The sequence below is a fragment of the Pogoniulus pusillus genome, chromosome 29 (genome assembly GCF_015220805.1).
Source record: "Pogoniulus pusillus isolate bPogPus1 chromosome 29, bPogPus1.pri, whole genome shotgun sequence".
Classification (NCBI taxonomy): Eukaryota; Metazoa; Chordata; class Aves; order Piciformes; family Lybiidae; genus Pogoniulus; species Pogoniulus pusillus.
Window position 1 is genome coordinate 18051428 of NC_087292.1, and position 23669 is coordinate 18075096.

The 23669-nt window shown below is 54.6% G+C and overlaps 2 protein-coding genes across 9 annotated transcripts; both read right to left on the reverse strand.

Moving 5' to 3' along the window:
* Positions 1-335: 335 nt before the first annotated feature.
* On the reverse strand, positions 336-5300 carry SLC35C2 (solute carrier family 35 member C2). Of its 4 annotated transcripts, none has more exons than XM_064167949.1 (9): positions 5040-5300; positions 4816-4966; positions 3564-3627; positions 3288-3360; positions 2935-3103; positions 2555-2638; positions 2173-2237; positions 1306-1435; positions 336-1171 (listed from the first exon to the last, which is right to left on the reverse strand). In XM_064167949.1, the coding sequence occupies exons 1-9, from the start codon at positions 5145-5147 to the stop codon at positions 1059-1061; spliced, it is 957 nt and encodes a 318-aa protein (XP_064024019.1). In that variant the 5' UTR covers positions 5148-5300; the 3' UTR covers positions 336-1058. The 4 variants fall into 4 exon arrangements, with proteins under 4 accessions (XP_064024019.1, XP_064024018.1, XP_064024021.1 ...); XM_064167948.1 differs by having other exon boundaries at positions 2062-2237; positions 5040-5299; XM_064167951.1 differs by lacking the exons at positions 4816-4966; positions 5040-5300 and adding an exon at positions 4414-4757 and having other exon boundaries at positions 2062-2237.
* A 76-nt stretch (positions 5301-5376) lies between these two features.
* On the reverse strand, positions 5377-23506 carry ELMO2 (engulfment and cell motility 2). Of its 5 annotated transcripts, none has more exons than XM_064167944.1 (22): positions 23286-23506; positions 19421-19545; positions 19266-19306; positions 18747-18819; positions 18360-18410; positions 17254-17435; positions 15394-15493; positions 15040-15191; positions 13901-13979; positions 13286-13321; positions 10440-10490; positions 10011-10133; positions 9286-9420; positions 8760-8864; positions 8572-8680; positions 7834-7970; positions 7381-7544; positions 7187-7299; positions 6828-6935; positions 6418-6500; positions 6088-6165; positions 5377-5704 (listed from the first exon to the last, which is right to left on the reverse strand). In XM_064167944.1, the coding sequence occupies exons 2-22, from the start codon at positions 19496-19498 to the stop codon at positions 5504-5506; spliced, it is 2199 nt and encodes a 732-aa protein (XP_064024014.1). In that variant the 5' UTR covers positions 19499-19545; positions 23286-23506; the 3' UTR covers positions 5377-5503. The 5 variants fall into 5 exon arrangements, with proteins under 5 accessions (XP_064024014.1, XP_064024015.1, XP_064024013.1 ...); XM_064167945.1 differs by lacking the exon at positions 23286-23506 and adding an exon at positions 22969-23055; XM_064167943.1 differs by lacking the exon at positions 23286-23506 and adding an exon at positions 22616-22948.
* Positions 23507-23669: the final 163 nt, after the last annotated feature.

Here is a 23669-nt window from a genome sequence, read left to right on the forward strand (position 1 = left end):
CGTAAGACATTGAAAGGCCACACTAAGATCACCTGGGAGCCTTCTCCTCTCCAGACTGCACAGCCCCAACTCCATCAGTCTCTCCTCACAGCAGAGCAGCTCCAGCCCTCTGCTCACCCTCGTGGCCCTGCTCTGGACACCTTCCAGTCCTCTGCCTTGCTCATGCAGAAGGGCAGGCAAGGCAGTGTGCTCTGACAGGCTGCAGGAAGATGTCCTCATTCCCAGAGAGCAAGGATGCTGCTCATGGGCAAGCTGTTTGTGTAGCAGAAATGGAGTCCAGAGGACAGAGGCCCTCTGCTTGCTGAAGCACAGGTGCACAGTGTGGAGGCAAAAAGGAATCAGAAAAACAGTTTATTAAAAAACCAAAGCAAAACCAACCCCCCCTCCAATACCCACATACCTGCCAATAAGCTTACTGCTCAGGCTAGAGCTCCTGTGTTGCTGCTGGCTCTCCCCTTGGCCCAGAAGTACTCTTGCACCATTGTCCCTCTTCAACCAACACCCTTTGGCTGTGCATGACTGGTCCCAAACAGCAGGGTTTAATTCTCTCACACAGAGGTCAGCAGGCACAAAGGCTTCTCACCAGGTCCCCAGATGTATGTGCAGTCATCTGCTCCCACCAAGATAGGAGCTCCTACTGAGCAGGACCATAAACCAAGCATAGGAAGGTTTATCCACCTTCTGTTTTGAAGCCAAGGCCTAAATGACACAAAAACCATCTCTGAACTGCTCAGTGTGCAGTCCCAACGTGGCTGCTGTCATTCTACAGCCCGTGGGCTACACTCAGCACAAGACTCCAGCAGGACTTTCGGGTCTCACCGCACCACTGCACTTCCACTGAACCAGGGCTTGACCTCCGAGCTTGCTCTCTGTGAAGAGCATTTGCCTGTCCCTCGTGCAGCACCTCCAGAGCCACTACGTAGCAGAGCAGCAGGACACTCCCCAGGGTCTGGCTCCCCTTAGGTGGCCACAGAGAGAGCCTCTTGGACCTTCCTTCTAGATAGCTCTCAAGCAGGTTTGGCAAGAACAGAGCAGGGGGCTTTGTGCTTCATGTGCAGTCATTGTTGTGGGGTTTCAACATTCTCCTCTTCCTCACATTTGGGGTGGTGCAGCAGCAGCTCCAGGTCAGGTTCAGAGCTGGGCTCTTTGTGTAGCTTTGGTGCTTTTTCACCTGCATGCAGACAGCTTAGTGACAGACTGCCTGGAGCAACCATCAAAGCTGGCACCAGCAAGGAGCCAGAACCAGACACAGCTCCTCAGGAAGCTGCAAGAACGCCTAGAAACAGGGACTGAAACCAGAATCACCTTTGGGACTGATGGCCTTGAGAACAAGGTGAAGGGAGATGCCCGAGAGGCAGACGGCAAAGCCCAGCCAGTTGAGTGGGCTCAGGCGGTCTCCCAGCAGACGTGTGGCGAGGAACAGAATGCAGATCTCCTGTGGAAGCAGAAACAGGACAGGAGGGAGGGCAGGACCTCAGGAGCCAGGCACTAGCGGTTTTACAGCTGCAGCTCAGAGCAAGACGCCAGGCTGCTCATTTCCACCAGAAAATCCTGTGCACAGAGAATTCCGAACCCATCCAGAAGCAGAACCAGCTGCTAGAGTGGATGTGGTGATTGATTTTACACCCTCTGAGCTGGGTGGGGACCCTGTGACTTCGCCCAGACAAGTTTCACAGGTCACCACTCCGCTCAGAGGACACGTGCTGGGCTGTCAAAGGGGCAGAACGTGCCAGCCGTGGTTAGAGAGCTGACACCAGTTCTCTGTTCACATCTAGCTCTGATGCAAGAGCTTCCTGCCCCTGCGCTCTCCTGCACCATCCATCACTCGTGGGGCCCACGTTTCAGTCTATCCCAAATCCCTCCAAACCTGGGACCACAATGGTGTCTGCCCCATGCTGCCAGGGCCCAAGGGACTTTGCTGCAGAGGCTGCAAGGCAAAGCACTGAGCTCCTGTGCAAGGAGAACAGCAGTAACTGCTCTAAGCAAGTCCCCACCACAAAGCCCCTTCTAGAGACAACTCAGTACTTGCCTTCTAGTGTCAGCACAGGAACCACTCCTTACCTTAACAACGCCAGCAATGGAAAGGGTGAGGCTAGATGTTCTGGAAACCAAGAGGAACTCAGAAAAGCCTAGACCAAAGGCAAGAATTCCACCCAAGAACAGCTTCCCTACCAGAGAGAGCAGCATTCCTGCTTCATGGAAATGGAAGAGCTTCTCTGATATGGACAAAGGCAGGCCTAGGAACAAGACAATGAGTAGCAGAGTACCTTTCTCAGCTTCCAGGGCTTCCCACAAGATGGGAGTGGGCTGCTCCCACTCCACTATCAGGAGGATGTGGAGCCAGCTCTTCACAGCCCATACTTCCACAAGGCTACTATTCCTATGCCCTCTTCAGTAAGCACATCTGGGTCCTTGGGATTCCAGGTCCCTAATGCTTTGTGAAGCTCACAACTGTTCACTTATCTAAATGAATCATCCCAAACCACAAACTGCTCAGCAACCTCCTCAGCCACTCCATCAGGCCACCCCTGCTGCCTCTGACCAACTCACGCACCCTCAAACACCGCAAAGAGCGGGAAGAGCCCCAGCAACATGAGCGGCTGCAGGTGGAACATGGTGTCAATGGGGTTCTGGAGCCCTGAAAAGAGGAGAATCAGTGACAGACTGGGCAGTGACACAGCTTCTGGAGCCCTTATGACTCCCACTCCTAGACGTGCACCCTTTTGGTACTGCCTCCACCCGTGCTGCTGCAGATCCCAAGCCACCTTCATTACCCAGCAACAGGCAGCTCCGGCCCCAGGCTTCAGACACTGCCCCTTACACAAGGAGTTTTGTTCCTGCAGCAAGAGCTACCAGCCCTTTACTCCCCAGGGGCTATCAGCCTTTTTTACTCCCCTCCCTGTTACCAGCACCACTTCCTAAGACCCCACATACCCAGTTCAGCCTTCTGCATGAGTAACTGTGTGAGAGTCCAGCGAATGCCCCCCAGGAAGGAGGCACATAGCACCAGCACGAAGCCCTGAGTGCTGAACTGTGTGGACTTGTAGGTGAACATGAAGAGGCCTGCAGCGATGAGCAGAACCACGAGCAGCAACGTCAGCCTCTGGGTGAGAACAAGCACAAAGTCACCACCGACTCCTGAAGCTGAACGCAGACAACTGCTTCCTTTCTCTAGGTCCATTCCCCAGGCTCCGCTCCTCTACTTATGAACATCTCTTGTGCAACACACTGCCCACTTCCCTGGGCCTGACCTTCTCCCTCCCTAAAGCACTGTTTGGGACCCTTACCACTTCCTCCAGCTTGAAGAGCAGTGAAAACAGCAGGATGAAGAGAATGGCAGAGGATTTGGTCATGGTGTAGCTGTAAGGACCAAGACACACTGTCAGTCTCTTTCCAGTAAGGCACTGTTAGGACCCAGATCATTCCACACTGCCCCCAGTAAGTTATTGCTGACCCTGCATGCCAACCCTCCGAGCTGCACACCCACTCGAGAAACTCAGCCCAGCAAAGCACTTCCTGAACCCCACAGAATGGGTCTCTGGGCAGATGACATTGGTACTCACAGGGAGACAGTGACATAGAGGAAGCTCCAGTTACTCAGCCCAATATCCAAGGAAGTCGACAGAGCTAAAGAATCAAAGAAAGACCTCTGAAGTTAACTGTGTCCCACTACACAAACCCCCAAACCACAACACAACTCCCTACTGCTTGGCTACAAACAGAGGCAGCAGACCCAGAGCAAACCCAACAGCCTTTGCTGAGGGGAACTCCTCAGTACTACACAGCTCACACTCAGCTCTTGACGTTTCTGTCTGTTCCCCGTGACCTCAGCTGGCGCTCACTGAGCTGTGCAGGAGAGCAGAAATAACCTTTGCCTCCCTGTGACTGAAAGCCACCACGGATTTGCATGAAGTCTCTTTTTAGTGTACTGGGGCAAGGCAAATGTGGAGCACAAGGGCCACTGCCAGAAGCCTGAATAAGCAAGTCTGGCATCTGCTTTTAGCATGCAGCCTTACCCCTGGTGCAGCTCTGCTCTCCCATCTGTGTAAGCTTCCTCCCACAGGACACTCGAACTGATGCAGTGGCCTGCACGGCTGAAAGGCAGCACTGCTACAGGCGTGGAGAAAGCACTACTGAAGAACCCGTGGGGAGTGGTACATGAGGTATCCCGAGCTGATTTATCAGAGATCTCGGGACAGATGCTGCTCTCTGGGAGACACTGACACTGTCTGAACTGACACCACAGAGCCGCTGAAGTGCTCAAATGCTAGAGCTAAGTTTCACTTCTTGGTCTCGGCCACAGCAGGTTCGTGTGATGTACAACCAACTTCTGTGTCGTAAGACCGAGTTTCGAGCAGATAAAGCTCCTGATACAACAAAGATGCGGCTGCTACCAACGCAAGAGAACAATACCTTGCAGAGACCACCTGAGGTCCTGTCCCGGCCCCTCCGCGCACGCCCTGCCGTGCCAGTGGCTGCTCCAGCACGCAGGCTGGGCGCGGCCTCTCCTGTGCCCTCTCACCGTTCTGCTCCGATACGGAGACAACGCATCTAAAGCTAAAGCCCCGAGCGGCGCCGACACCCCCTGCACCGGGCCACAGCCGCGGCACACAGCAGCCGCGGAGCGCTGCCTGCCGCTCGCCGCTTCACACCTCCCCGGCCCCGCAACCGCCCCCAGTCCGAGAGCCGCAGGCGAAGGCGGCTCCGGAGGGAGCCCCAGAGGCCGAGGCGGCGCAGGCAGCTCCAAGCCCCGGCCCCGGCCCCCTCACCTCCCCCGCGGCTGGCCGGCCCGCGCCCCCCTCGCCGCCGCCGTACCTGCGGGAGCCGCCCGGCGCAGGCAGTCGGCCCAGGAGAGCGCCGCCCGCGGCCGCCCCGAGCGGCAGTGCGCCAGGGCGCGGGCCAGCGCCGAGAGGCCGAAGGTGAGCAGGAGGTGCAGCAGGGTGACGAGCAGCGGGAAGGGGAAGCTCTGCGGGACCGACAGCTGCCGTCACTGCCGCCGTCCGCCCGCTGCAGCCCCGCACCTCCCCGCCGCCCCGCACCTTCATGAGCCACTTGTTGTAGAAGGTGATGCCGATGGAGAAGCCGTAGTAGGGCAGCACCAGCAGCGCCAGCGCCGCCCGCCCCAGCGCCTCGCCGCCCGTCGCCATGGGGAGCTGGAGAGCCCCCGGAGGGGCCGGGCCGAGAGATGGAGGAGAGGGGCTGGGGACGCGGCGGCGGTGACGGGGCCGAGGCGGGGGGTGCCGAGCCGCGCCGGGAGGGGCCGCAAGGCGCCGGTGACGGCAGCAGGCGCAGAGGGGAGCTGCGCTGGGCGGGGCCCGCGGCCAGGCCGCTCCGCGCTGGGCGGGGTCCGGGCGGGAAGAGGCGGAGGCGGCAGCGGCAGACAGCGGAACTGGTTATTATTGTACCGATACAGCAGCCCGCCCCGCCGCGCCCGGACCGGACCGGACCCCTGCGAGTCACAGCCGAGCCGGTCCCTCCGCCTGCCCGGAGCGGCTCAGTCCCCTCAGCCGTAGTGGTACACGAAGTCGTAGCTGCTGGGCTCCTTGGGGATGGGCGGGGGTGCTTCGGGGATCTGGATGTTCTCCAAGTCCAGGAGGCGCAGTTTCATTTCCATGCTCAGCAAGGTGTCTAGGTCGCTCTTGGTCAGCTCACTGGACATATCCTTCCCCAAGAGAGCATTAAGCCCATCAATCCAGATACAGTACTGTGGGAGAGAAAGGGTAATTTACAACTCCAGGCATGAAGGTTATGTTGAATCTTTCCATCCATCCAACAATTGGAGATACATCTCCAAAACAAGGAAAAGGGGGAAAAAGCTCCCAACAACCCCAAAACAGTGCCCACGGATTCCAGTGAGAGTTACAGCCTAGAGGTAAGCATGAGCCATGGCTCTAAAGAAAAAGCAAAGCTCGTGTAGGTAGTGGAGTCCTCCAGAATGGGGGAAAGGCAGACACTGACTACATGGGAGGAAAGTCCAGCATATGCTGGTGGGAGACATCCTGCGCAAGCCTTTAAGAAGGGTCAGTTGCTTCTTAGAAGTTGCCTTCAGAGCTTTATATTCTACTGCTTAACTGCTGTGTTTCTTACCTCGTATTTGTTAGGTGCAATGAAGTTCAAGGTCTCATCAGGATCATATAATATTGAGAAGGCCAATTCTAACACTTCCTGAATGGAAAAGAATCATTTACTCATTGACTGAACAAAACATTCTAACCCCTCGAGAGAAGCTGCAGCCTGTAGCCCAGCCAGACTCTGCTGACAGCACCTAATGGTCCCAAAGGAGCACTGGAAGGCTCAGCAGTGAGGTGGGTTTGTGAACACCTGTGCTGTGGAAGGCCATTTGCTCTGGCTGCTTGCTGCCAGGCTCTTAACCCTACGGAAGTGGTGATTAATTGCAGGCAAAAAGGGAGCACTCACTTTGTTCTGTTTCAGTGCACTTTTCTCCTTCATGTGTGGACAATCCTTCCCTGTGACAATGGCTTTGATGTCTGCAACTGGAACTAATGATGAAAAAGGAAAAATCACAAGCAGTCCCGAGCAGGGAGAAACAGAACTCTGCTTTGTTTTGCAGCTAGGCATTGCTCCTGGTTTTGTACCTCATTGCTGCACTTCTGCAGAGCACAGTACCCACAACACATCCCTACAGCTGCCTGTTAGGAGAGGTACCAATCACTTCTGAGACTCAGAGAATTTGGGCAAGGACCAAAAGTCGATCTCATCTCAGACTGGGCTTCAAGCACAGCTCTTTTGCTCTCCTCTCTAGAATGTTCCTAACAGCAGAGCACAGAACACTGCCAAGTGTGCCCACAGCAGCACTCAGGACCTACTCTTTTCCTGTAGAGATTCGAAGGTCACTTCCCCCTGGGCATTATCTTCCAGATCTCCATAGTGTAGCACCTTGTGATTCAGAGCCAGGCGACAATACCAGAATCTTTCTGCAACACACAGCAAGCAGAGGAAGCTGAGCAGGACCATCCACATCAGGTCTCACAACCACTACATTTAAGTTTCCCCACTCAACCCTTCCACTCCCTGCAGTGCCTTGGCGCCGATTCCCGTCCATGAGGGTGTGGCTATATTCTTAGCGATGCACCCCCCGGTGCAGGCAGCCCAGGTAAGCAGCCTGCTGGCAGCTCTCGTTTGCTGCAGCCCCTGCCGAGAGGACGCAGCAGAGCTGGCAGCTCACCCTGCCTCCGGCGGTTTCCGATCTTGCGAAAGCTGCTTCCCTCGCAAAGCCTGTTCAAGCGCTGCTGCTTGATCAGCTCCAAGATCTCAGGTTGGATTTTCTCTCTCAGCTCCCTGGAAATCAAACACGGAAAGGTAAGCAGAAAGCAGAGGTAACAGCAAGCACAGGAGGCAGCTGTTTTTGCAGGCACTTACACAATAGGTGGTGACTGGAAGTCATCCTGGCTCATCCTCTCAGACTGCCGCAGTCGCAGGATCTCAGAGTAGCTCAAGCTGCGCAGTTTGCTCTTGAACTGGTCCAGGGAGTTTGGTTTGGAGGGCAGAGCCCGAGTGATCTGTTCCCTCACCACCTGCATAACCTGGAGAGGTTGGGGCAGGGCAGAAAGCAAGTGATGTTCTTGCTGCTTAATGGCAGCAGAGATTTGGCAGCAGAGACCTGGGGCCAGGACTGCCACCACGCCAGCTGACAGTGACTTTGGAGGTCCAGAAGAACAAAGAATGACCTCAGCTCACACCACATAACAGCTGAATCATCCTCCCTTATAGCCCACGTCAGTGCCCTGCCACACCTGTGCCCTACTCTTTTACCTCGTGTACACCTGCTGTTCTGCAAAAGAGTCTACAACAATCCCTCTTCTCTGCTCTGACCTTATTGAAGTCTTCTGCTGTTGCCCTCATTTCTTTCCAGGTCTTGTTCAGCAGCTGGATGCAGATGGCAAATAGCTCCTCGAATGCACGGTCATGGGTGAAGAACATGGGGTGGTAGTCATTCCTGCCTTCATTGGCTTTGGGAAGGGACAGAAACCACAACCATGTCAGCATGGTGCATGAGAGCTCACAGTGGCTGAAATCCACTACAGTGGCAGACACAGGGTGGTGTGCAGCAGCACTAAGTCAAAGAGTTGAGGCCAACTCCGTGCTTTGTCTCTCCACAGTCTGTACTGGGAATGGCAACTTGCCCCCGTGTTGCTGTGCCAGCCTGTGACTTGTGCCCTTCCCACGCTAGTCCCCACAAATGACTGCTTGCAGCTGTTCCCCACTTCCCTCTGGTAGAACTTGGTGGTGGTTAATGGGCCCAGAATGCTTCCAAATTCAGTGGTTCCTAGAGTGTTGGGATTTTTTAATGCAGTGCCCTGCTGGAGCTTCAGGGAGTTGAAGCCTTCTGCTCGTGTCTCAGAACCAGCTGCACACAGCCAAAGTTTCTCACTGCGGTTCAGTACTGGCACTATCAGCACGACCCCCATGCTGCAGCTCCAAGCTCCCTCTGGCCTTCCATGGCAGAAGTAAAATGATGTGCAAATGCTTGTGAATACTGGTCAGCCTGTAAGCTGCCCTCAGAAGCCCAGCCCAGCCCCCTGGCAAGCCAGGGCACTGCATGGTACTTACGGAGCTCCCCAACTTGCAGGATCTCACACAGCATCCTGGTGAGCTCGATGGCACTGCGCCCGAAGGGACACTCGTGCTTGTCTTCTCGACTGCTGTTCTCTAGGACAATCTACAAGAGGAAGGTGCAACACTCACTAAGAAAAGCTGCTGTGGGGTTGGTACCTGCACAAACCAGCAGCTTCACCTACTCTGATATAGGTGTCCTGATGAAACTTGGCCAGGTAGAGCATGTTGTCCAATGCCAGCATCCCTGGAGGCGTCTGAGTAAAATCCATGGCTGGATTGATGTGATTCTGTGAAGCATGCAGAAGAACCCAGATCAAAGATATGGTGTGAAAACCTCTTCTGAATGGATTTGCACATCCACCTGTCCATCAAAAGCACTCCCTCACACCCATCCACAAGGTTAACTCTGGACACCTGCTGACAATGCTACCCTCAGCTTTCTGAGAGCAGCTGCATCCAAGTTCTTCACAGAGCAGGTGCCCATGGCAGGCAAACACCTCCAGAGACTGTGCCCAAGCATCCCTAGAATTTAATCAGCAAGCTCAGAATCATCTCTGGAGTCTGAGTGTAGCTGAATGTCTGAAACTCGGATACAGGAGTATGGTGAAGCAATCAACTCCTCCTGTTCCTCCTCTCCCCCCACTCAGAGGCAGGCTGCTTAGGTTGGCTTCACATGCTCTAGGCTCAGCACCCTCCCCAGATGCCTACAGTGAATCCCAGCATCTTGTAGTCCTTGGTGTACATGGCTTTGCGCTTCTCTGTTCCACTGCCAGGGACGCTGCTGGTGTCAGACTCTGCATCAAAAGCAATTCTTCTCAGCTCAAAGATGATGTCTCTCTGTGCCTGAAGGACAGAAGGCAGGGAAATGGTGACACAGTCCATCACAAGGGCAGCATTTTCACCTAATGCACAGTCCCACCTCTCTCCAGAGCTCACACTGAATACAGATGTGCCCAAGGTCACTGGCAACCCACTCCCAAATGGCACTTTCCAGTATGTTGGGTCATGCCAAGTATTTGCTTCTATTTTCCTTCAAATGCCCCAGGTTTAGCTAAAGGCAATTTCTGGGCATTCACATAATGCTGAAGCATTTCTCACTCAAGACCTCAACACTTCCAAGAACTGAGTAACAGACACCTTAAGAACATCTTCCTGTGCACTGCAAGATGGACAAAATGATGTGCCCTCCACAGAGCTGCAGGAATCAGTTTGCCAGCTGGCATCACACTCATCACAGAAGGAACTCAATGCCTCCAGGGCAGTGCCTGCAGAGCACTTCCATCTCCCACAGCACACACCATGACAGCCATGAGGATGCCCTCATCTCAGGGTGCTTCTGAAACCTTATGCTCCACCTACTGCAAATTCTAAGGAGCTAATAAGTCCTCTTGTCCATCCTATTCTATCAGATCTTACTCAGCTCTAGCACTGACCTGATCATTGGGATCCATCTTGGTCATCATTCTCTCTTCCAGGAGGTTGAAGGTGAGGACCTGCAGCACGTAGAGCTGATGAGCCATCTCGGTTTTAATGGGGCGGTTTCCTCTGATCACGTGCTGCAAGGAAGAGGACAGGGTGGGAGTGAAGGGAATTGGTGTGTGCAGAAAACCTGAGCCCTCAGCTGTAGGCACATCTCTGCATGTGGCTATCCAGCTGCTGGACCTTCACACTCTAACAATCATGCTGTGGAGGAGCAGAAAGCAGCATCCTGGCAACTCTCTTCTGAGCAAGTGGCTCCAGTTTCACCTTTGGAAGAGTTACTTCTCTAGAAGTGCCCTGAAGGCAGCAGAATTTACACTCTGCAAGTGGAACTTCTACAGAGAGAACATCAGAAAGCACTCTGTGACTGCAGACATACTTACATTCAGGATTATAGACCTCAGGTGCTTCTGGGCAAAGGCATTGGCCATCTCCTGTTGTGGAATGCAGAGAGGAGACAACATGAGTGAAACAAGCAGGGAGCCCACAGGGTGCAGAAAGGAGGAAAACAAAGGCAGCCTGTGAGCTGCAGCCAGCACTGGCACGCAGCAAAGTGCTACAGGCTGCCAGTTTAGCATGGCACCTCACCAGAAAGCAAGCACCACGTTGGGATGCAAGTGCCACCCTTACCATGGCACAGCTCACGGGTGGCTCCCCTACCAGTCATCACTAACGTGGAGAAAGGCACTACCGAAGTCAGACAGGAGACCTGAGCTCAGCACTGCACGGCTCATGATAGCTCAGTGTCGGGATGGCAGCAGGGGGCACACTGAGCCTTGCTGAGAAAATGTCACCTCCAAGAGGTTCCTTCAGCTACCATTTCACACCTTTCCCTGCCTAGGCACACCCCCAAGAGAAGAAAGGCTGCTGGAGGCAGTTTCCAGGTCTCTTCCCTTTCAAGACCTAAATTTGCTCCTAAAGAAGCGTAAGGACCTTTTGCAGAAGCACTTCAGTGTACACAAAATAAAGGGGGAAAGAATGCTGACGCTCGAAGGGAGGCTTCCAGTTTCCCCCTCTGCTGCATGGCTTCCTTCCCCAGGTGGGGAGGGGTTTCCAACTGCCACGATGACAGCCACAGCAGATGCAAGTGCCTGCTGCGAGCCCTCAGCTCCAGCACACATGCAGCTGCAGGAATCGAACCTGTGCTTCCCTCCAGCACTGTGAAGGGTGACTTTTTCAAATGCCAGAGGTCTCCTCACACTGAAAGAGGGCACAAGGGCCAGGGGCAAGAGCAATGTCATCAGGAGACTTCTGCTACAAGCAAAGTCTTTGGGTATGAAAAAATCTGTTTGGCAGCACATCATCTGGAAGGAGTCCAGAAGTGGCAGCCTGAGGTCTCTTCACATTCCTGTGCAGTGCAGACTGAGAGCTGGAAGCAGATGTGCAGAGTCTAAGACAACTGCACTCAGCCAGCAATAGCTTCTGAGCAACCCAAGGCTGTTCCAACTGCTCCTACCAACCCTGCCCTTGACAGGCTCCATAAGGAGCCTGGGAAAATGCATCTATTAACCTCATTCTAAGGCCTCTTATTACTTTTGCTCCAGACAGAGGCCTCCTAAAACAAGAAAGTGATTTGCTGGCTGATAGTCAAGCTGCAGCAGCTGCGAGTTCAGCAGCACACATGTTACAATCAAGTCACTGCTTGAGTGGGAGACATTGAACAAGCATCTAATGAAGTGGTTTCAGAGCTACCACAGTGCCCTCAGGGCCAAGCTTCAGAGCCACCACACTGCCCTCAGAGCCAGTAACTGTGACTAGGATTTGTGAGGCGTGGTGCTGAGAACAGGAGGCCTGCTGTTAGAGTCTGTGCATGCAACACAAGAGCCCTTCCTCTGAAGGAATTAGTGTGTACATGGGATGAAGCAACAGGGGACTGAAGCAGATCAACAGTGAGAAGGACAAAGACGATGGAATGCTTCTGAAGAGCGTAGTAAGAAGCATGAGCACACACAGCTGAACCACTGCTGGGGTGTCTGTGCTCCAGTCAAAGGCCAGCAGTGCCCATTTGGCTGGTGATGGGGCCACAGAATTACAGAGTCACTTATGCTGGAAGAAACATCTCAAAATCATCTAGTCTAGCTCCCCTGGTGCAGGCAGACAGAGCAGGCAGCACAGGACTGTGTCCAGTCAGGGTTTCAGTATCTCCACTACTGACACTCCAGTATCTCTCTGTGATTCCTGAGGGGTGTGTGTGTGTGTGTTCAGGGCAATCTCCCCACTCCTGGCTTTTAAGCTGTGCCCAGTGCCTCTTGTCCTGCCAGCAGCCACTACAAGACTTGGTCTGCCTCTCCTCTATCCCTTGCACCAAATACTTAGACTTCCCTGAACCTTCTCTTCTCGAGGTTGAGCAATCTCAAAGCTCTCAGCCTCTATTGATATTGAAGCTATTCCAGTCCTTTAATCATCTTCACAGCCTTTTGTGTTCAAAGGCAGGAAGGAAAAAAAAATTATAGGAAAAAGAAGTGAAAGCTCCTTTGGGATTTTGTTTGCTGGGATGTTTAGCATCTTGGCCAAATCACCACCAGGAGTCTGCTCTTCCTCACTTCCACAGCAGGCACAACTCTTCATTGTAGACAGTCTGTAACAGTTAGAGACCACCTCTGAAGGCTGGGAAGCTTTGGCAGAAGTGGAGCATTCTCTGTGCCAGCCAGAAAGTCTAACAGCTGTACAGGAATCTCAAGACACAGAAGGTTCCCAATCAGCGTGGGAGTGGTGATCCCCCTGGAGACGGCTTGGGTCAAACCCATTCTTTTAGCACAATCCCCTAAGCGGGGGGGGGGGGGTGTCCCAGGTTTGGCAGGATGCCAGCTCTGGCTCTCTGTCAGCACCCAGGCTTGTGACTGCTCTGCTGCCCTTAGAGGGATGGAGCTGGATACGAAGCTGTCAGTGCAAGGGAGCTTTGGGCTACCGGCTCAGGCCATTTAAGGAGTCTCAGACTGCTAAAGAACTGGTTCCAGGTTTAAGACTTGTCTACCTGCTCAGTCCTCTAGGATCAGCTTCCTTTTATGGCCATCTTTACTACCCTGCGTGCACAGCAGCCATTCGGGGTTTCTCCTAGCGATTCCTCTCCCTTTCGCAGAGAGCAGACCCCCAGGAGTCCTCCAGCCCTTCTCCCTAGGCTCCTCCTCTACCTGCAGCCTGCGCGCACCAGCTGAGCCAGCAAGAGGAGGCTGATAAGCTAACACGGCTACGGCTCTGCACGACCAGCCCCCAGGCTCCAGTTACTTACAGTGATGGGCAGGTCTAGCGGGTTAAGCAGCTTGTCCTGCTGGCAGAAAGCAAAAAAGGCACAGAGAGAAGCAGACAGGATTTAGCTCAGATTCAGAGATACGGCACAAACGGGGCACTGGAGAAGGGCTTAACACAGCAGAGCTACACAGTACAGACACAGGCACATCTGGGTGGACTCCAGAGCCTGAGGGCTTCCTCCAGGCAGGACAGGGGGGGTCGTTTCTCGCACCTGCTAGCGGGAATATCCCCCTGTGACTCCAGAAAGGTCTCTTTTGGGGGAGGGAGAGGTGGAGTGTTTGTTCAGTATGATGCCAAGGACTCCACTCAGCCTGCCTCTCCCACACAGAATGGACTTTCCTCCAACCAATCTCCATGCTGTGGAGAGGATTAGTTTCTGTCTCTTGAGGTGTTTCAGATTCCTCTCTGAGCACCTCCTAAACATGGAAGTGCTGTTCCAGAACACATTACTAATGAGAGGTGCTTCTTTTCCTGCCACACTGAAACAGTTATTTAAGTTCTTGGCAAGGTCCAAGGTCTGCCTTGCCCAGACAATATGGTCTGTAGACAGACAGCAACCATTACTCAGGTTGAAAACCAAAAAGCAAGAACAAACCTGTCTCTTATCCTCAGGTGCCTTCAAGAAGAGGGCATTGATGAGGGCAATGGCATATGTCTGAATCTCTTGGTTTGAGCTGCAGAAACAAGAATGGGAGGATAAGAGATCACAGTCCAGAAGAGCACAGCTTGCTCCTTGGCCTGCATCATGAGGACATTCACTGCAGTAGCTTGCATTTGAATGGACAAACAGGCTCAGGCATTCTGCTTTCATGACACTCAAATCTTTCCTCACAAGGCCTGCAGAAAGTTGGCAGAAAATGCTGAGCACTGCATTATTCAGAAGATAGTGCAGGCTGCAGCCCAGCAGAGCTCAGTTCAGCACCACTACATACACCCATCCACATGCTTAAGTGCTTCCAGAACTTCTCTTTCTCCAGGATCTTACCTTTGAAAATCTCTTAGCAACCCTAAGTTCAAGTAAGATGACCTGGCAGTAATGCTCAAAAATCAGCATCTCTAAGCATTCAGATGTTTAAAAAGAAAGCACTCTTGCAGCCCAGCAAGCCACCCAGATGTTTTGCTCTCAGGTGAGACCCCACCTGGAGTACTGCATGCAGTTCTGGAGCCCCTGGGACAAGAGGGCTACAGAGGTGCTGGAAGGTGTCCAGAAAAGGGCCAGGAGGATGAGCAGAGGGCTGCAGCAGGATGAGCAGATGTGCAGCACCTCTGCTATGAGGAGAGACTGAGGGAGTTTGGGCTGTGCAGTCTGGAGAAGCTTCCCAGGTGACCTCATTGTGGCCTTTCAGTATCTTAAGTGGGCTACAAGAAATCTGGGGAGGGACTTTTCAGGCTGTCAGGGAGTGATAGAGCTGGGGAGAATGGAACAAAGGTGGAAATGGGGAGATTCAGACTGGATGTTAGGAAGAAGTTCTTCAGCATGAGGGTGGTGAGAGCCTGGCAGGGGTTGCCCAGGGAGGTGGTGGAAGCCTCATCCCTGGAAGTGTTTAAGGCCAGGCTGGCTGAGGCTGTGTGCAGCCTGCTCTAGTGTGAGGTGTCCCTGGGCATGGCAGGGGGGTTGGAACTGGCTGCTCCTTGTGGTCCCTTCCAACCCTGACTGATTCTGTGATTCATTTTCAAATGAGCAGATACTCCTAAACCTGATTTCAGTCAGATTCCTGCTGGGTGGCCACTCACACTTGCAGGTGAGAGATGAGCTGCCCCACAGTGATCTCCTCTGCTATCTTCTGGTACAGGCTCTGACTGTTCAGCACCATGCTCTCCAGGATGGCCAAGGAGCGCTGCAGGATGGAGACATCTACCATGGGCTGGCTCACGTATCCTGCAATCTGAACCAGATGGAGCAGCAGGTCAGGAGGTGCCCATCCAGGGAACTTTGTGGTGAGTGAGGCAGGCTGAGGGAGGCAGGGCTGGGAAAGCTGAGCACACTCTGTTCCCACTGAGCTCTCAGCCTCACAGAGTCGTCTTGCTCTTCCTGCAAGCTGCACTGAAGCACGATAGGAAGCAGCATCCCCCCTCACCCAGACTCACCTGTTTGATGAAGGTTATTGAGACCATGTCCCAGGAGACAATGCCATGGTCCATGAGCTCCAGGAAGGCAGTCAGAGTGAAAGCCAGCATTTCACTGTAGCTGAGGAGATGAAGAATGCAGTTACAAGGGACTTGGTAGCAAGGAGGGACCCTGCCCAAGCTGAGTCACCACTTTCTCCTGATGAAAAAGGCTCCAGTTTGGAGCTCTGGGGGTAACAAAGCATTTAGCTTTATCAAGACAATACTGTTTTACAGAACCTTGTTTTGTTTTCCTGATTACAAGGAAAATGAAAATTAGCAAGACTAAGTCCCTAGCCCTGCCACCAGGGACTCACAGCCCCCTGCAGCAGTGCCTGGCTAGCCCAAGGGCTAACAGCAAAAGGAGGGCTGCAGCACTTCTTCCTAGGTAGTGCCAACTATCTCTACTCCAACTCAGCACTTCAAACTGATGAAAGTCATGAACAAACCTCCCCACAAAGCACAGCTCTGGAAGGAGCCAAGAGCCAGGGAAAGCATGGGAAGAATGAGCAGCTCAGGAGTGGCTGCCATAGCTACAGGGTCAATGGACCAAGAGCGCAGCTTGGAAAGGCCTGGCTAAGGGTTGGTGAGACAGAGAGAGATGCTTGGTTACCAACAGGATGGAGAGGACAGGAACTGACAAAAGAGAGCCAAATGAACATGAAGTGACCTGTTTAAGGAAGCCTTTGTTTTCTGTAGGACAGGTAACTGTGGGACTTCAGTTCCACACAGTGCTGCAGACGTCAAAGGGATAAACTGGTTACAAAATTAGCAAGAACAAAACCCCCGAGAAAACAAAACAGCCAAAGTCTTTCTAAGAGAGACTACTTCTGCTCAGGAAGCACAGAAGCTGAAGGCTGCAGACTGATACCTTCTCTGCTATGCATTCTTTGGCCTTCACCGCAGCTCTTCTGAAAGGGGATTTTGCCCTCTTACTCTGCTCTGCTGGGACCCCAACTCTGATCCTGCCTCCAGCTCTGATGTCCCCAGCCTGAGGAGGACACAGAGCTGTAAGAGGCCAGAGGAGGTCACAAAGATGAGCCAAGGGCTGGAACAGCTCTGCTGTGAGCACAGGCTGAGGGAGCTGGGGGTGTGCAGCCTGGAGAAGACTCCAGGAGGACCTTTGAGCTGCCTGCCAGTGCCTGAAAGGATCTTGCAGGAAGGCTGCAGAGGGACTTTTCATCAGGATGTCTAGAAACAGGCCAAGAGGGAATGGTTTGGAGCTGAGCAGGAGCTGAGGATGAAGTTCTTCAGTGTGAGGGTGGTGAGAGTCTGGCACAAGCTGCCCAAAGAGGCTGCCTCCTGCCTGGGGGTGTTCAAGGCCAGGCTGGATGAGGCCTTGAGCAGCTGAGTTTAGTCGAGAGGTGTCCCTGCCTGTGGAGGTGAGGTTGGAGCAGATGAGCTCTGAGCTCACTTCCAGCCTGAGCCACGCCAGGACTCTGTGGTTATCGTGCAGGCCAAAAAGTCCTGAGCACAGACACAAAAGGCAGCAGCATGGCTGCTGCTGACTAGCACAGAGATGCCACCAGCTCTACAGGAATCTTCTTGTGTGCAGCCCCATCTGGGCTTTTCAGGGCACACCTTGTCCCTCAGAGTGCAGATCGGCAGAGTGCTGGAGGAGACTGTGAGCACAAAGGAGCCACTGAAATTATACAAGCGACCTCCAGTGCAAGCGTCACACATCCCCTTTGCTCAGGAGGTTCAGCAGACAACTGGAAGACTTTGTCTCATTTCAAAGACTGTCATTTGCTCTGAGGTTAGCTGCTTAATGCCACTTCAGCAAGCAAAATTAGCCCCTTATTTGAGGCCCTGTTCCAGAGTCCTGGAATACAAGAAGCTTACTGGGACAGAAGCTTGGTGCCGCTCTCCACAAGCCGTGTCAGCACTGTAATCCCTTCCATGTTGATGAACTCTGTGGCGAAGGTCACATCTGCTGAGAGTTTAGCCAGCTCCTTCATGGCATCCAGCCGGGCCTCCATGCTGTGCGACTGGATCCTCTCCATCAGCTGCCGAGCTGCCCGAGACTGGGAGAAAAGAGAGATGCTGCCAGTTACAGGCTGGGCACCTGCAGGCTGACTTCTGCCAGCATCAGCACATCAGCACCCTGCCTGAAGTCCACAGATGGGCAAGGGTAGAGGGACACCAACAACGACAGGATAAGTAGCAGCAGTCAGCAAGTTTAAGACAGACTGAAAAGAAAGGCTGCACTCAGTGACAGCTACAGCCAGGCAGGAGGCAGGCAGGTAAGGCGCTGGTTTACAACTTAGAGTAACAGGTTTGTGTTTCTCCTTGGCGAGGCAAGTGCAGATGGATACAGAAGTAATGAGTGAGACCATTACAGAAATACAACCTTAAACCCCTTTCTCACAGATCCAAAGAGAAGCAGCTCATTTGTGTACCCACAGTGCACTGTGCAAGACCTCAGACACAGATCAGTGACATCCTCTCAAGCACTTCTTGCCCAGATAACTTCTGCCTGCTCTCCTCTGTCTCAGCTCTGTGCCATGACACAAAAGAGGTTTAAGCATTTCAGTAGAAAGGAAACTGCAGCACATCTGCTGAGGCCACAAGAGCAAGAGTTCACCAGGAACAACCTCTCTGCAGCTGGTGGGGCTGGTGTTAGTGTCTGCATCAGGCCACCAGCACTGCTGCTTGCTGACACTAACTGCACCCAGCCTGAGACTGCATCTCTCAGGTGCTTTGTAACAAGCTCATCCAGGGGATGCAGTGAAAACGCAGCCTGCACCTGCTTACAGAATGCCCTACAGCAGGGCAGGTGAACAGCACAAGTAGGAAGGAAAACAAGAGGGTGTGCCTCACTGTGCAGAACAGCCTGCAACACAGCCCTGCCATTGGCAGAGCGGAGAAGAAAAAGAGAAGCTGAGAGGCCCAGAAGAGTCTGCCCTGTGAGCACAGGTCCTGAGGCAGGCAGGAGAGCAAGTACTTACTGGGGAAACTGCCAGCTGTAGGATGGTTCCATTCTTGATGTCACAGCGAGTCTGAAAGAAAAGAGAAACCTTCAACTGCAGAGAAGAGAGGAGGAAAGAACATAACTACCTACAGCTCACATCTGCATGCAGGAGTGGCAGGGCTCCTGTGCCACAGCTCCCTGCTGGCAGCATCAAACTGGGTGGTGGGGCCCCAATGGTGAGTAACACCATTCAGGGCAGAGAGGCTGCCTCTGAGCAGTAGCGACAGCACCGCTCCATGGCACCAGCCTGAGGCATCCTGCACTCCTGCCCAGGACAGCAGCAGACTGCTCCCCTCACACTCACCTGCTCTGTGATGTACAGCTGGGGCCCAGGACAGCAGCAGACTGCTCCCCTCACACTCACCTGCTCTGTGATGTACAGCTGGGGCCCATCAGCGTAGCGCAAGGTGTAGTACTCAGGGTTTGGCAGAGACCACCTGGGAGGGGGAGAAGGACACATGAGCTGCTTCCTTCTCTTTCCTCTGGACTTCAGTCGGGAACAGAAGCTTAATCCCAGGAAAGGGGAAAAGAACTCTGAAGCAAAGCTTTAGCATGAGAGATCAGGTCTCGCAAAGAGGAGATAAATCTCTTCCTCCAGGGGCTGGGACTTCAGCCTCCTTCCAGTGAAGCTCTGTGGAACACAGCAGGCTGGGCCAGCAAAGCCACTGCCCTGTGGGCATGCACAGCACAGGCTCGGAGCTGGAGCTAGGATGCAAACCCTCTGCTTTTCAGGAAATCCTTTTCCTCCAGATTGAAACCCTGGGGCATTCTGTGGCCCGAGCTGGCAGCAAGCAGCATGGGTGGTGCTAGCAGCACACACACAGAGCCCCAGCAAGATCTACCAGGGAGACATTCCCCAGCAAGGTTCTAGAGAACTACTCACCCATCACAGACCTCCTTGATGACAGAAGCAAGAGGCCTTTTCTGGAACAGAAAAAGAGAGTCCTCAGTAGCCTCTCAACCAGAAGGGAACAATCAGTTTCTGTGCTTCCCACACTCCAGTTATCAAGGCTGTGGTGCATTTCCTCCAGGTCTCACCTGATCTATTTCCAGCAGCTGGGCATTGGCACCTGGCCACTCAACAGCTACTTTGACAATGTCTGAAGGTGGTGGCATTGCTCCCGGCTCCTCCAAGTGCCTTCACAACAGCATATACCCCACTCCTGTTAAGAGAAAGCAGAGTGAGCATCTCTGATGAGGATTTCAGTTGTCACAGCAAGCTTTGAAACACAACCCAAGAGCAGCCTTATGGTTTTCTGTGCCTGCCAGGGACAACACAGTGTGCCAGAGACCAGGGCCTCAGGCTAAAGCAGTGCACTGCAGAATTGTATGGTCACTCTTCTGACCTAAGGAATACTTCTGAGAGCTTCTTGGGGTACTCGCCCAAGGAGTCCCTTTGATCAGCGAAGCCCCATCTGCTACCCACTGTCTGCACTGCCAGGTCGGCAGCCTTCCTGATGCAAGGAAGTAAAGAAGGGAGAACTTCCCACGGATCAGCAAAGGCCAAGCAGCCGCAGAGGTGGCTGGGGCAGGCAGCTGGACTACAAGACCGATCTGGAGAGGGAAACTTTCCATGCCCTTAGGTGAGGCTACCACAAGAGGTGCAAGTGCTCGGCGAGAGGCTGATCCAAGGTCTGCTGCTGATCGCAGTTAATGAGGCTCATGCCCTTCCCCTCCCTCAGTCAGGGAGATGGAGCCTGGCAAAAGCCTTCCCCTGAACTACAGAGACACGCTAAAATAAATTACTAAATACACAGGTCAGGCTTCCAAGTGCCTTTTGCGGCAGGGACAACTCCCCAGCTACATCTTTATGTACAGGATGTCAGTTACAGGGGCAGGAGAGGCAGCACAGCTCTGCGCTCGCACCCCGCAGTGCCCAGCCAGCAGCGCAGAGCTTTCCACACGCAGCCTAGGAACAGTCCCCACACGGTTTGCACTCACTGCTCCTCACTCAGCAGCCAAAGCCTACAGTGCCCTGGGCACTCTCAGTAGATGGCCTCAGCTCCGGCAGTCTCCAGCCTGCCTTGCACCAGTGGCACAGCAAATCGCTTCTGCCACAGGTGAGCCAAGCCATGGCCAGAGACCACCTAAACCCACAGCGTGCTCAAGGCACAGCAAACACCGCAGCGAAGAGGCAAGGCCCAGGGACTACTGCCTGGAGCACTAACAACTCAATCTGCACCTCTTTTAACTAATACATCCCTGAGTGATTAGCATCTAATTAGCACTCCTCAGCCTCCCTCAGCGTAGTCATAGTCTGCTATCTGCACTGCAACTTACAATGCAAGTTGCTCCTGAAGAGCGCAGGAACTGCAGAGCTCTGTCCAGCAAAGGTGCCCAGATCACAGCACCTAAGCTCTGCCTCGCCTCCCCCTTGCACAGAACATGCATCGCTCAGGAGTGCAGACCAAAGCAAACCCACTGCAGGGTTTGGTGGAATCACTTAGGTTGGAAAATACCCTGAGGGTCACTGAGCCCAACCATAAACCTAACACTGCCAAGTGCAGCACTAAACCACGTCCCCAGTGATCTCCTGAGGCCTGTTCCAACCCCTACCCTCCTGTGATTCTCAGTGCCATATAAACACAGCCTCCTGCTCCATCAACCAAAGTACTGCAGAGGTGTCCCACAGCTCCCAGAGGCAATGCCCTGCAGTCCCCTTGATATTCTCACCACTCAAACTGCAGGCAGCCAAGTTGTATTCGCTGCCTTCACCTCCCCAGAAAGCCCTTCAGCTGCACATAAACTCAGAAAGCAACTCACTGGGACACATTCAACTACTTCTACCCCAAACTTCTCCCACAAGTGAGCATCCAGCTCCAACTGGAAACTGTAATCCCCATTGCTCAAGGTACAGCAACTGCTGAGTGAAAAAAGTGAGCTGTTCCTTTTGCACAGCAACACCATGGCACAGACACCCCACAGGAGCCTATCATGGAAGGGTTTCAAACACCAAAAAGAACTGGCTGAGCAGAACCCACAGAAGCGCGAACTAGGTAGGAAAGTGCTCAGTCTGTGTCAAAGGGCCCTTCCAAGGACCTCCACAGGTCAGTGGCTCAGCAGAAGCAGCATTCCAGAAGGGGACAATGAAGACTGGACTACAAAGACAAAAGGGTACTTGAGGTCAGGCTCTCGACACAAGGTTGCCTGTTAAAAGCATCCTTTGGAAAGATTTCACCGTGTGTGCAGCCAGGAGAGATGGCATCTTAGACGTGCCAGCAGCTGCCTGCAGCGCACCAGCGACCTGACAAAGGCACTGCTCAGAAGCCCCTGGGAAGAAGCAGGCTGCATAGCTGTGACTATCAGCCACTTGTGTGTCTCTTCTCAACAACAGCATGCAAGCAGCTCTCAGTTTTGTACAGATAGCAGCCAAGCTGAAATCCACCACATATGAATTCTGCTTCTGCAGAGCAGGGCCCCTCACACAAAGCAGCAGGGCAGGGGTAGCTGGAAGGCACAGAGAAATCAGCAGCACCAGTAATAACACACAGTATTCAGGAGGCTTCTGAGAAGCTGTGAGCTCAAACAACTGGAGTATTTGACACAGAATTCCCCTAGTCACAGTCAATCTTCTTTTCATTACAGAGAGAGAACAAAGTGTGCTGCAGAGAATGGTAATGAGGAGGATGAAAGAACATTCCACCAGAAAGAAAAGCTGCCTGGTAGAACTCCCTCGTCAACAAGTGAAGAGCTGCAGCTTCTGAAACCTGTGGATGCCACAGAATTCTCTAGGCAGCTCTCAGCGAGCACCAACCAGCCAAGCAGAGGGTGGAAGTGCTGCTAGCAGAGTGAATAACTGGACAGGCATGCACAGAAGAGAGCTCTGCACAAGCAGCACAAGGGAGCAGGCAGCAGTTCAAGCTGAGGACTGGGTGCAGCTGTCTACACTACCTCCCACAACAAGCAAAATGGAAATACCAAAGAACCTGGTGGCTCAGACTCTCCATCCCTGGAACCCTGCACTCCTCCAAAGGCCTTCCATGGCTGCACTCTGGCTGTAACGCTAAGGCTGCGGCACACTGGCAGACAGCCGGGCAGAGACCCTCTCCTGGCCAGGGCAGGAAGCGATAGCGACAGGCGAGGACAGAACTGCTGTTTATTATCTTTAATCGCTCAAGTAGCCGAACGCAATCAGTCAGCAACTCCCGCAGCTTGCCCAAAGACTCAATTTCTGGCGCTAAACATTTGTTTTCCCGAGGAGCAGCCGTCCGCTTTACGCCCCAGGTCACTCGCCTCCTGGCGAGCGGCGAACCGGTCCCTCGCTGCCCGGATCGCGGTTCCTCCTCGGTATCAAGCCCGGGAGCCGGGCGGCGCGGCGGGCCCCGCGGGTATCGAGAGCCGCGGCTCCAGCAGCTGCGGCAGAAGCGGGAGCTCGAGTGGCAGGGGACGGGCGCAGAGCTGGCCCGGAGATCCCGCGGCAGGTGACTCTAGGCCAAAGCCTCGCTGCGAGGCGGGCCGCCGGAGGGGAGGGCCGCAGCGGGCCCGCGAAGGCAGCAGCAGTGACTGGGTCTGCCAGACCTGCGGCCGGCGGCACGCAGCCCGGCTCGCCGCGACCTAGCCCCCCCCGCCCGCCGCCCTGCGCTCACCCGGCCCCGCCGCGGCCGCTCCGCGCTCCGGCCGCCCGCAGCTCCGGCGGCCCGCAGAGGCGCGGCTCGCCACTGGCGCCGCCAGCTGTCACTCATCCGCCGCGCCGGCGATTGGCCGCGCAGGCGCCGCGCGCGCAGCTCGCTGCCATGGCGACCGCTGCGGCCCCGCCCCGGCAGCAGCGCGCGCCCCGCCGGCCCCGCAGCCCCGCGAACGTGGCGGCCTCCACCGGCCCCGCCTCGGCAGCGAGTGACGCCGAGCGAGTGTCCCCTTCCCCTGCGCCCCTCCGCTCCTGCGGGGCTGCCACGGGAGGGCTCACGTCAGATCCCCGTGCCAACAGAGCTCCGCCTCCAGGAGCGACTGTGACCGTCCAGGGCCCGCTTCCTCCGCCGGCTCATGCGGAAGAGCCTCCGCTGCAGCTCTGCTGACCGCCGGACCAACAGGGAACACCGGAGAGGCGCAGCCTAAAGCGCCCCTCGCTCCGAGAGCCGCAGCCGGGCCGCGCTCCCGCTGCTCCCGACACCGGAAGTGCGTCACTCCCGCGCCGGAAGCGGCCCGTCGGAGAGTGGAGGCGGGCGGCCGCGTGCGGGCGGGCGGAAGCAGCGACTGCCGCGCGCAGGAGCTTCCGGCGGAGCGGCAGGCGGCGGCAGGCAGCGGCGGAGCGGCAGGCGGCGGCAGGCAGCGGCGGAGCGGCAGGCGGCGG

Excerpts from the sequence above, each read along its gene's own strand:
- SLC35C2 (XM_064167948.1), bottom strand. The coding sequence starts at position 5,147 with ATGGCGACGGGCGGCGAGGCGCTGGGGCGGGCGGCGCTGGCGCTGCTG. Across the intron at positions 3,628-4,815 it reads GCGCCGGGCGGCTCCCGCAG|CTCTGTCGACTTCCTTGGAT; the intron begins GTACGGCGGCGG and ends TTGATTCTTTAG. Across the intron at positions 2,639-2,934 it reads CATGCAGAAGGCTGAACTGG|GGCTCCAGAACCCCATTGAC; the intron begins GTATGTGGGGTC and ends TCCTCTTTTCAG.
- ELMO2 (XM_064167944.1), bottom strand. The coding sequence starts at position 19,498 with ATGCCACCACCTTCAGACATTGTCAAAGTAGCTGTTGAGTGGCCAGGT. Across the intron at positions 10,491-13,285 it reads CGCTAGACCTGCCCATCACT|GAGATGGCCAATGCCTTTGC; the intron begins GTAAGTAACTGG and ends ATTCCACAACAG. Across the intron at positions 7,545-7,833 it reads CAGCAGAAGACTTCAATAAG|GTTATGCAGGTGGTGAGGGA; the intron begins GTCAGAGCAGAG and ends CAACCTCTCCAG.